Source organism: Panthera onca, chromosome B3 (genome assembly GCF_046562875.1).
Source record: "Panthera onca isolate mPanOnc1 chromosome B3, mPanOnc1 haplotype 2, whole genome shotgun sequence".
In the NCBI taxonomy this organism is placed as follows: domain Eukaryota; kingdom Metazoa; phylum Chordata; class Mammalia; order Carnivora; family Felidae; genus Panthera; species Panthera onca.
The window spans coordinates 143,282,408-143,294,907 of record NC_138344.1 but is presented as its reverse complement, the minus strand read 5'-3'; the positions used below and the strand labels follow the sequence as shown (position 1 = coordinate 143,294,907).

Below are 12,500 nucleotides of genomic sequence, written 5' to 3'. Positions count from 1 at the left end.
AAGGAACTCTACTGAAAAGATGTCATCTGGAATTAGATCATAAGTGCACAAACGCCTCAAGTATTTTAAATGCCAACTGAAAGACTTCTACTCTTAAATGGTGTAAATACTCCCCAAACATCTTATTTACTAATTTGCTTAACAATTTTCTTCCTAGATCACTGCTTTCAAAGTGTACCAGTTTGTGAACAGTTTACTGGTCTGCAGTCAAGATTGAGCACAGAAATTAAGAATAAACATTTAGGGGCACCTGGGTGGCTCACTCGGTTGAGCATCCGACTTCGGCTCAGGTCATGATCTCACAGTTCGTGAGTTCGAGCCCCGCGTCGGGCTCTGTGCTGACGGCTCAGAGCCTGGAGCCTGCTTCGGATTCTGTGTCTCGCTCTCTCTCTGCCCCTCCCCTGCTCATGTTCTGTCTCTTTCTGTCTTTCAAAAATAAATAAACATTAAAAAATTCAAAAATAAACATTAAAAACAATTTTTTTTCAAAAAAACATTTAGAAACTTTTTATGGCAATCGGGGTAATTTTGTATCTGTCGACTCTAATAAAAAAATTAGAATTTATACTCTGCACATCTTTTTCAGTTTTGTTTTCCAGTAATTTTGTTTTTAATTTTAGAAAAGTATCAGTTCCAATGGATTGGAAATTTTAAAATTGGTCCTTCAACACTGGTGAAAGGCACTGTTCTAGAAGGCACAAAAGTAGACGTAGGCCCAAGAAGCAGTCGGAACACCTCTTACCTGAGGTCACTCCCGTCCCCACCCCCCACGGCACCCGTCGTACTAGAACCAGAACAGCACAACCCGCCAGGCAACATGGCGCCTACCGCAAGCAGGGATTACCGCGGAGCCTCAAGTGACCGCTGGGCCTGTACCCTCCCATAAGGATCCGCCACTGGGGCCTGACCCTCTGGAGCCCAACCCCAGAGCGAGGAAAGTCAGGTTACCGGAACCTGCCTTCGTTCAAACCGTGCCACCATCTGGGACTCGTCTTGTCCTCCTTCTTCAGCCAATCCTCAAGTTCCCTTTTCCCACTGATGTGCTTACTGGTGGCCTATTTCTTCTTCCTCCTCTTCCCCTCTTCTTTGGGGATGGCGGGGCGGGGAGGGCGGTGAGCTCACACACCTTTTTAGTAGTGGCAGTAACTACCTGAGTCGGCCACACCTCTTCTGCACGGGGTCATCAGTCCCTGACAGGTGGCTTCCCTGGCAGACGCAGTCTGGCAGAAGGAGAAAGAAAGAACCCGGACTCTGGAGCCAGGCAGGCCTATGTCGAAACCTTGCCTCCCCTCTGGGCAGCCAGGAGGCCTGGGGCAAGGTGCTCCCTTCCTCTCCAAGAAGAAAGCCCCCTGACAAGGGATCTGAGGCACAGAGCATGCGCACACAACTCAGCCGCTAGCCGCCCTATGAATCTGCCCCTGTCAGGTCCCCCCTCTCTGGTCGGACCCTTCAGGAGCTTCTCACCTTCCATCACACCAGAGTGTGGAAGGCCAGACACGACTTCCGCCTGCGGAACACTTCCTGGGCCCCGGCAGCCTCACATCACATCTGTAGTCTCAGCCACCCCTCCGGGGGAGGGGGCAGGAACTGCTGCAGGAATACTGCGGCCCCAGGGCCTGGTGGGGCAGGTCCCGAGGGTGCTGCAGGCTCAAGGCCCCTCTCTCTTGGCTTCGGGAGGCCGCCCCGCTGGTTGCAGCTGGGGAATTTCACCCAGTGGCCCAAGCCCCCCACCTCCAACAGGCTTCTTCCCAACTCCCATTCTTTGGGTTGGCTCCTTCCTCCGAACTCTCAAGTACTTCATTTGTTCCACAGAATTTAGTATTTAATCGCTTACACTATTACAGTATTGTTTCATGTCCATTATCATTGATTACAATAAAATTACAATTACAATAAAAATTATAATAAAAACTCCCTTAAGGAGAGCTTCTTTATTAAGTAGTTACCACTGTATTATTCCACAAAATCAGCTTTTATGTTGCAGCTTTCTGGCGACTTCTGCACAGATAAGTTATCGACACTTGAGATGTTTTTAATGTATCTGCATCCTAATTACTGCCAGCTACCTGAATTCTTAAACATGAACTTACAGTGCAACACAGTTAAAAAATCTTACCGATTTTAAGAATTAGATCACATTTGGTTACTCAGCCCCAGCAGAGCATCCCGTCTGTCACAAATGCTCAGTGTCTACTACCTGCATAAAAGTGCAACGATTTCACTTTTTTCAGGGGTAAGATTGAATCCTACCCATGCTCATTCGTTTCTGCGTAAGGAGTCATTGATTACAAATAATTTGTCAGTGTCTCATTCTCAACAGGAAAGTTTTAAATGATGGCTTAAGAATTCCTACTACAGACACGAGCTGGTCATCAAAATCCTCGATCAAGAAGTACACGCTAAAATGTCACGCTTCCCTTTCCAGTATCACAAAGGTCTGCAGAAGCAGCCCTTTTATTCCAGCTCACATCTGCACCCCAGACGCCCGCCCGGCCTGCTGGGGAACGCCCCGCAAAAGGAGAGCCCCCACAGGCTCAGAGGGCCTACTCGCCACTGTCGGGGTCCCGCACCCTGGCCCAGCCCTTAGAGCAACTCCGAGAAGGGATGTGGGCCTGCGCGGAGCCCCCTTCATGGCAACCTGCTACTTGACCCTCCTGAGCGCCCAGAAGCATTGTATGTGGTATGGAAAATATCTCCGAAAGACCGGTTGTGAAAAGTGCACATCAGAATGTTATTATACACGGGAGGCGGCAGTGTTGCTAATCAAGGCGGGCTTTAATTTTCCTACATCTTATATTCTCCCTCCCCATCTGAGAACCACCTCAGGGAGAACCAGTCCCACAGAACTCGCCAGAAGAGAGACCCTCCACCCATTTCTGCACCTCCGACTCATCCCACACACTACGCCAGATTCGTCTTCGTGAAGCCTTCGGTCGCCCTCCCATTTCAAACCTCCGTGGCCCTGCCCCGGCGCTGCCTAAACCCCTTGGCCTGGCACCCACGGGCCTCGCTGCCGTGGCCTCATCACCCCCACGCCCTCCAGAGGTACTTGTTCACACGTTGCCTGTCCTCTTTACACCTTCTGGCCTTTCCTCACACCCCTTCCCTCGCTCAGAATACCTTCCCCATGCACGGCGTCCATACAATCCTGCTCACGGCGGCCCCAACGTCCTGACCTCCTCATCTCGCCGCTGGGGAGCACGCTTTCGCCTGACCTTCCCCGACCGCCATCACTACGGGCCACATTCATCGGCTGTAATGTCAACTGCATTCCATACACCGTGTAAGTCCAGCTCCTTTTAAAAGCAAAAACAGTCAGGAGGCTGCTGAGTCACTGAAGGCCCAAATGAATTGGTCGAAAAGAGCCGGAGCAGCCCTGGTGACACAAAGGTCTCCGTTACGCCATTTAAAAGTCAGAAGAGAACTGACACCATGCTTTCTATGATCATTCCTCTTGACCGCATCTCAGACAACCAAAACAGGAACCAGAGATGAACAAGGGACAACTTCCCAGGGCCACAAAGGATCACCTACTTGGAAAGAAGGAACATTTGGAGTCCTATCTCAAGACCTGGGATCCAAAACAAGCCAGATTACAAAGACTGTTCCAGTTTCCCTGGGGGGGGGAGGCTTGGGGTCTCCAGGGTCTGCGGCTGGACCACACCTAGCTGGGCATCCTGGACGAAACGTGGGGAAGTGGCAGAGCCCTCCGAGTCCCAGGTGCGGATAAATGCAACTCCAGCCACTCAGAACTGAGGTAGATTCACTTTGTGAATAAAGCTCAAAGTACTCTTTAACCAAAGCGCTCTTCCCCACAGTGGAAAATACCCCGGGCTCTGACAGAAACACCACAGTGATTTTCAAACGTCCTCACTGCCCCCCTGCCCGGAAGCAGAAACAAAGGCTGATCGTGCAAAACCCCCACCCAGTCCACCTTTCTCATGGTTTCTTCAGCTCAACAGCTACACCCAAAATATCTGCATAATTGAGTGGTACTTAAAGAGTTACCTAGGGGCGCCTGGGTGGCTCGGTCGGTTAAGCGTCCGACTTCGGCTCAGGGCACGATCTCACGGTCCGTGGGTTCGAGCCCCGCGTCGGGCTCTGTGCTGACAGCTCAGAGCCTGGAGCCTGTTTCAGATTCTGTGTCTCCCTCTCTCTGTGACCCTCCCCCGTTCATGCTCTGTCTCTCTCTGTCTCAAAAATAAATCAACGTTAAAAGAAAAAAAATTAAAAAAAAAAAGAGTTATCTAACGCGGACTTAAAATATGTATCGGGGCAGTAAGAAGTCAACCAGGTTTGGGATCTCTTCTCCCAAGAGGAGGAAAATGTCAATCATCTGTACAGTTTCAGTGTTTCAAAAAGGACAGAAACTTATCTGCCTCCTTCACCGCTCTTATCTCCAACACCTAATAGAGGGCGTGGTGTGTAAACGGTATCATTAATATTTATTGCAGAAATGAAACAATTCTAAAAGCGGAAGGAAAAACTTCCACAGCCAGAAGTACATAAAAGCAAATATGTGGGGGTGCCTGGGTGGCTCAGTCGGTTAAGCATCCGACTTTGGCTCAGGTCACGGTCTCACGATTTACAGGTTCGAGCCCCACACTGGGCTCTCTGCTGTCAGCACAGAGCCTGCTTTGGATTCTCTGTCCCCTCCTCTCTCTGCCCCTCCCCTGCATGCCCGGTCTCTCTCAAAAATAAACAAACACTTGGGGGGGTAAAAAAAAAAAAAAAAAAAAAGCAAATGTGTGGTCTGCTGCTGACCAAACTCCCAACCAACAACTAACGCCTTCTTGGGTGCCCGTCTGTGAAAGAAAACAATCTCCGTGAGCAAATATCAGTACGTCACTGTCCGGCTTACAAAGCACCTCTGCGCATCGGTTCTTTTGGCCCTCCTTACGCATCTGTGTGCCGGGGACTCCTGCCCCTGCATTTTATAAGGAGGCAAACAGAATCTGCAGTCAAGACGAGGCGGAGTCCAGCCCCTGTGCTCCTGCGCCACGGGGCGCCGACGGGCAGCTGACGAGGCACCGTCTGAGGCCGCACCTAGATCTGCAACCCCATCACTCGCCCGGGTGGGAATCGGACACCCCAGCCTTGATCGGTGTGGCCCCGACTCCGGGGCTCCCTTCTCGGCGCATCCACCCCGCAGGGCTGTTGCGTTCACAGGAGGGAACAGGCTAGAGTCGCGCCTGGCACTTCAAAGGCACTTGAGAAAAGTTAGTTCTCTTTTCAACTCACGTCTCTCCTCGTGCATACGTGAGGATTTGCTGCCGACCACAGACAGGCTTTGAAAACCCTCATCGTTCACCAATACCTTCAAAGAAGTATACAGGAGGAAAACAGGGTTCTTTCTGCCCTAAATTTCCTGGACAAAGACAACAGGAGAAGCCAAGTCTAGGGCATGGTCTCCTTTCTACGGAATTTTCCCCAACAAGACAGCACCTTCCCTTTCGTAGCTTCCGTGCCTCCTTCCTCCTCTAACAGCACATGCCCACGTGACGTCCGACCCCTTCCCGTTACTAAAAACAAACTGCCGGGTGACACCTGCTAGCAGGCTTCCGCTGGGCTCCGACCCTGGAAGGGGCACCCAGAGCCCCCACCTCAGACCTGCCCTGTGGGCACGGCCACGGCCAGGCCGGAGAACGTGGAGGGAGAGAGCCGGGAAGGCCAGTGAGCCGGACGTCCTCAGAATACAGGCAAACGAGGCGTAAAGGGTGAGGGGCACCACCCTTACGTCATTCCAGGACGGGAAGAGTCGCCCACTCGCAAAACGCACAAGATACGTTCACTGAATTTTCACAGCGACAATCTGTGGCGCGGCTTCCCGGTCTCCAGAGAAACGCTTCCCACAGGGGCAGGGAAGGCCCCTCTCCGGAGGGAGGTCAGCGGAGCAGGTCGGCAGGGCGCAGGGCGGGGCAGGGGTGCCGCGGGGAGGAAGCAGGACGGGATTGCTGGGCGCGTCTTCTCCCCTGGCCCGGCACTGCCGTCAAGGACCTGCTGAAACAACAAGCGTGTGTTGTCATCCCATGTCGTTTTCCCCAAGGCAGCCTGTCACCCAAAAGCCGACTCCCCTACCCTCGGATGATTTCTCAAAGACGAACCGAACAAGCCGCCGAACTACCACACCTTCGCCAACTCTCCGAGCTCTCGAGCCGAACGCCACGCTCAGGTCGAGGCTCTTCCGCGGTGGGAGATGCTACAAATGGCTGCCGCCGCTGAGGCTAACGGAACACGGATTTCTTCGTTAGAGAAAAGCCACGAATCGACATCAGCTGAATTCAGTTTGCCCGCGTTCTAACACCAGATCTCATCACATTAAAATGCTGACATACACAAATGACCTATTTTTTATTAAACCCTTCTGTTAAATATGCACAAAATATGCACTCCTATTCCTGAGGGAATGCCAACACCTCGAATGGAAGAAAAGGCAAGGTGTTTTATTTCTGCGAAAGATACTCACTTCAAATTCTCAGAAAATACTTTTTTTTTTAAAGTTTCCCCTTAAAGGGGCTTGGCGGGGAATCCTTGGACCTAAAAGCGTTGCGACGCTGGTCAACTGCAGGCCACTCGGAGGCAGTGAGGACTCCCTATGTGCTGCTCAACGACTGCCGCGCTGTCTTCCTAACACCGAGGCCATCCACGAGCTTGTGGTGCTTGGCACGGCATCAAGAGGACTTTTAAATTTTCTGATTCAGGTTGCTTTGTAACCTAAGCAGCAATCTGCAGAGGAACTCCCATTCTAAGTCAGAAATCCCCGAAATCCCCAACTGTCTAGAGGCCCCACCACCTTCCAGCTCCCATTTCCTCATCCTACTGAGACACTGAGGCCCAAGGAAGGGTGGTGGTCTGCCCGACGTTTCCCAGAGCGTAGAACTGTGCTTTTAGCCCCAAACTGCTATTTTTCCAATCACCCAATCTCAGTTGGAACAATGAACTACTGAATCTGTAACAGAAGAATTTTTCTTTTAATTGGCACCGATGTGCTCTAGTAATTATATATCAAATGACAGCACTCTGGAGCCAGTACGATGCCGTGTTTCCAAACAGAAAGCAAGAAAGCTAAAGAGAACGAACAAACACCAAACTTCTCTTACACCATGGAGATGAGCCGCTAAAAGCCGTGGCCGAAATATTCTATTTGGCCTCTGTGATTCAAAGACTTCGTCTCTAATCAGCCAGAGCTCAGCTGAAGGGAGCAGCCTCAGAGCAGTGGAGCGGGGGAGAGCTGACCTGCTCTCAATACCAGCACCAGGAAAAGTTCCAACCTCTCCTTCATCCACAGTTTTACAGCATCACCGGAACTACGCGCTCGGCACTTGTGCTCAGTCACTTGTCAAGGATGTCTCATCTCCCCAGCTAATGCAAAGCTTTGAGGGCGTAACTTTCTCATAGGCCGCCTCAGTAACAGCCACTCAGACGTTTCTGATGGTTTTTCCCTGCCAGATTAGAAAAAAGCCTCTCCAGGCACCTGGAATGTACATTGGCCAAGCAGCACCAACAGCAGCCAGTTTCAAGACGTGGACCAGCAAAACTGGCACCTACAGGAACGTGGAGAGGCTGGCCTCCCCTCACCACTGCAGGAGCATAAGCTGGCAGAGCCTTTATGCAGGAGGGCAACTTGGCAACACGTGGCAAATGCCTCCCTTCCTCTAACCACAAATTGAGCTCCTAGGAATGCATCCTTAGCCTATCTTTCAAGTACATAATTTGTAGCAGCCCCCAACTGGCCCAACATAAATGTCCATCTATAGGAGGCTAGATAAAGAGCGGGCTAACCATGGAATGCTACACACTGAGAACAAATGTGGATAAACCTCAAAAAATATATTAAATGAAGCCAAATATAAATGAAGCATATAATAATTCCATTTATATAAAGTTCAAAAATAAGGAAAACTAATCTGCGATGCTAGAAGTGAGAACAGTGGGTCCCCTTGAAGAGCGTGGGGAAGGGGCCATAGGGCTGGTTGGCCAGGAATGCTGTTCCTTAAATCTCGGATTGATTCTGCTTTGTGACAAATTAACACAGCTTTACACTTAACACACTTCTTTCTTTATGCTATTCCTAAATTAAAAAGAAATTTTAATGAGCAAACACATGTACAAACACAGCTAGTTCAACTCTGTTTACACTGAAACATTATCAACATCTTGTGTGTTCCCAAAAGGAAATTGGTAAATATGTCATGTAGCCATTTAAAATGAAGATATTTACTTACTAGCAAAGAAGGATGTTCTATGCTTTATTAAGTGGAAAAATGAAACAATAAAAAATAGGATTCTAAAGACAAAAAAAATTGCAAAGACGTCTTAAAATCGTATTCATACTGTAATCACACTGTTAGTAATAACAGTACATCGTTATTTTGAATATACCTTGTAGAAGCAAGCTGATTATGTGAATGCCATTAGGAGCTGAGACTCTGCACATAAGAGGTATAAATGTAAAATCATTCATCTTAAATTTGACTAGGAGGGGCACCCGAGTGGCTCAGTCAGTTAAGCATCCAACTTCGGCTCAGGTCATGATCTCGCAATTTGTGAGTTCAAGCCCAGTGTTGGGCTCTGTGCTGACAGCTCAGAGCCCGGAGCCTGCTTCGGATTCTGTGTCTCCTTCTCTCTCTGCCCCTTCCCCTCCCCTCACCCTCGCCCTCTCCCTCTCTCAAAAATGAATAAACCTTTTCAAAAAATTGACTAGGAAAGACCAATAGAAAACCGTGTGTGTTTTCTTAAGAAAAAAAAAAGGCATTTTCTAGCTGTGTGCAATAAAAGGGTATAGATGCAATGACCAAATAGCAACTTCTGGTGCCTAGACTCTGCCTCGAACAGTATTTGCCACTTAAAGTCACCAAGGCTCCTAGAACCTGATACCAGGTATGGGGCAAAAAATGAATCTGGAACATCTTTTTGTACCTCTGGGCAAGAAAGCTATCAAAGACTACAAAAGCTGGGCCCAAAAGACTTAGGGGGCAAGGCAGAGGGGCTACCATTACACAAAGATGGGACGGTTCAAACATCAAAATGAGGGGTACCCGGCTGGCTGAGTCGGTAGAGCACGTGACCCTTGATCCGAACCCCACATTGGTTGGAGATTACTTTAAAAAAAATACATCAAAATAATACTACAGAATTTTCATGGAATAAAGTAAGAATCTGAGTTTATACTGATATCAATAAATGGAGAAAAGAAAGCTCTTCCTTATATTAGACTAACACCTGACAAACGTAGGAGGAAAGAATAATGGAGTCTGAAAATCACCATTTGCAACTATTATAGTAACACAATAATAAGTGGTTCAGCCAAAATCAATGAATGCTACAACTAGTGGATAAAGGTTTAATGAGAAACAGGATACTTACATAGTCTCAAAGTGTCCCCTCACAAATTACCTCTCAATTACAAAGAGAAAAATGGAACTTTACAACAGATTAATTTAGTAAATACAGCTTTAATCAGGTTAACATTAATTTGCCCACTAATACTGGGGCAAATCAGCATCATGTGCCTCTTGACATGCTGCCCTGGGATGGGCACAACAACATCAGTTCTGTGGTATTTCTCCCCAAAATGCAGCCCATGAATCTAATCATGAAGAAAAAAAAAAAAAAATCAGACAAATCCAAACTGAGAGGGATTCTACAAAATAACTGAACTCTTAAAAATGTCAAGATCATGGTAACAAAGAAAAGGGTAAGGAACAGGTCCAGACTAAACAAGACTAAAGAGCTTGCAACTAACTGCTGTGTGTGAACTTGGACGGGACCCCAACCAGGAAAAAATGACTTTTAAAAGACAGCACTAGGGTGGGGCGCCTGGGTGGCTCAGTCGGTTAAGCACCAGACCAGCTCAGGTCATGATCTCACGGTTTGTGGGTTCAAGCCCCACATCAGGCTCCGTGCTGACAGCTCGGAGCCTGGAGCCTGCTTTGGATTCTGTGTGTCCCTCTCTCTCTCTACCCCTCCCCTGCTTGTGCTCTGTGTGTGTCTCTCTCTCTCAGAAGTAAACAAACATTTTAAAAAAAAAATTTTCTTTTAAAAACAACACTAGGGTAACTGGTGAAAAAAAATTTAATGTTTGTTTATTTTGAAAGAGAGAGTGTGCATATTGATGCGAGCAGGGGAGGGACAGAGAGAGGCAGGGAGAGAAAGTAAGTGGGGCGGGGTGGGGGGAGAGAGAGAGAGGGAGGGATGGAGGGGGGGGGGAGGGGAAGGGGGAATCCCAAGCAGGCTCCATGCTGCCAGTGCAGAGCCTGATACGTGGCTCAAACTCACGAACCGTGAGATCATGACCTGAGGGGAAACCAAGAGTCACATGCGTAACCAACTGAGCCACCCAGGTGCCCCGTAACTGGTGAAATTTTAATGTGAACTGTTGATTAGATAAGAGGAATGCATCAATGTTATATTCCTGATTTTGATAAATGTACTATGGTTATGTGAGTGACAATTCTTGTTCTGGGGAAAGAAATGGACACGATGTCTACAAGCCAGTCTCAAATGATATATATTTTACATACACAGAGGGGGAGGGGGAGAGAGGGAGGGGAGAATACAAATGATAAAACAAATGGGCAAATTTTAAGCAATTAGTCTGGGTGACAGGCATATAGGAGTTCTTTGCACTGTTCTTGTCACTTTTCTGTAAGTGTGAAATTATAGCAACGTAATTTTTACAAAAGAGAGACTTAAGAGGTATGTATACTAAATGTAATGTGTGGTCCTTGTTTGGAAATATAGGTGAGTAAGCCAACTAAAAACATCTTTTTGTGATAGTGGTCACATGAATCTGCACATGGGATACAACGGCACAGAAGCAACCAACCACACACACACAGACACACACACACACTCACGCTAGTGCATCTGAAACTGGTGAAATCCAAACGAGCTCTGAGGACTACACCAACGGCGATTTCCTGATACTGATATGTACTATAGTTACGCAGAATATTACCCCTGAGGAAAACTGGATGAAGGGTACATGAGACCTCCATGCATAGTTCTTGCAACTTCCTGTGAATATAGAATCACTTCAAATTAAAAAATTAAAAATAAATTAATAAAAAGATCCTTATGAATCAAGAAATCGTAAAGAATATTCATGAATCTGTCAAAGAACAGACTATATTCAAATGTAAATTTTTAACGTGTGAAAATGTAGTTTCATTTCTCAGAACAGTCCACGTATCATAGAAAAAATACAGAAGACACGATGCTTGGAATTTGCTTTAAAATAATGCAGTAAAGCAGGAGCCTGGGTGGCTCAGTCAGCGGAGCATCTGACTGGCTACGGTCATGATCTCAAGGGCTGTGAGTTCGAGCCCTGCATCGAGTTTGCCACCGTCAGCACAGAGCCCGCTTCTGATCCCCCGTTCCCCACTCTCTGCCCCTCCCCTGCTCGCTCTTTCTCAAAAACAAATGAGTATTTTTCAAAAAGTAATGCAGTAAGGGCAACAGAATCGATTGAGACTAGTCCTATGCTGACAAATGGCAAAGCTGGGAGACAGGTGTACGGAAGTTCATTACACCATCCTCCCGACTTTTGTGTAAGTTTGAAATTTTTCATAATTAAAAAAGTAGGATTCCTTTTAGAATATACATTTGTATGTGTATAGTTGCAAAGAAAGCAATTCAAATAAATACTCATCAAACTATGAAACATGGTTATTAAAAGGTTAGGGGTAGTATTTAGGTGATAATTTTTTACCTATCTTAATTTCTAACTTTTCATCAATAATTATATATTACTTGTGTAATTTCTTAAATAGAAAAAGGAAAAAAAACCCACAGGCCAAAAAAACCACTAAAACTTTCAAAATTATTTTAAGTGGCTTAAAAGCATGTCATGGCCTAGCGCAGGGTCACAGAAAAATATGTGCCTTTGTGAATAGTAAAATTCACCATAAAAGAAATCTTACTGTGACACCAAGTAAATGCATGAATGGGATGATATATCACCAACAGGTGATGATATATTTTGAACCAGGCAAATCATAAGTTTCATGCCAGTTGGGACCGCTGGAATATGTTATTAATGTTTCTGTGGCACCAATGATGTCACTCAATGAGATGAGAAAGGACAGGAAAATTCTTTAAAGGAGCCAATCATTCAGAGGACAAATAAGCAGGCCATGGCTGGTTCTACTGTTTCACTCTTCGAATAGTACTGCAGTGTTAGAAGGGCTCACTGTGCGCTCCTAATTTGCTACAGTGGCAAATAAAGTAACTTTTCCCAGAGGCTTCTTTGGGAAATCCAATCTGTTCTAAGTCTATCTCCTAACTTTTTCCCTACTGTAGATTCATAATTGAGTCCCCATCTTTCTCACAAGAATTGAACTGAGAACTCATCATCAATCCCAAGCTCTTCTAAAGATTCTAGGAAAACCCAATCCTAAATTTTCCTCAATCCAGAAGAAATAGCTGAAAGAGTAACTCGGTGGAATTTGCTTTTCTGCATTCAGCAATATTTTAGCACTTAAAAGCTAAAATCTCTG

General features: G+C 46.9%; 1 protein-coding gene across 18 annotated transcripts in view; it reads right to left on the bottom strand.

Annotated features, from left to right (window-relative positions):
* Positions 1–12,500, bottom strand: part of WDR20 (WD repeat domain 20) — a 65,964-nt gene that overhangs the window by 25,501 nt on the left and 27,963 nt on the right. The window contains exons 2-3 of one of the 18 annotated variants that reach the window (XM_060620793.3): positions 6,079–6,224; positions 5,921–5,997 (exon numbers count right to left, since the gene is read on the bottom strand). The exons of 15 other annotated variants lie outside the window; for them this stretch is intronic. In XM_060620793.3, coding sequence (XP_060476776.1) covers positions 6,093–6,224 — 132 coding nt within the window. In that variant the 3' untranslated portion in view covers positions 5,921–5,997; positions 6,079–6,092. Of the gene's footprint in view, positions 1–5,737; positions 6,001–6,078; positions 6,225–12,500 lie in introns of those variants that run through there. 2 more of the 18 variants (XR_009606611.3, XR_009606613.3) reach the window with 2 other exon arrangements.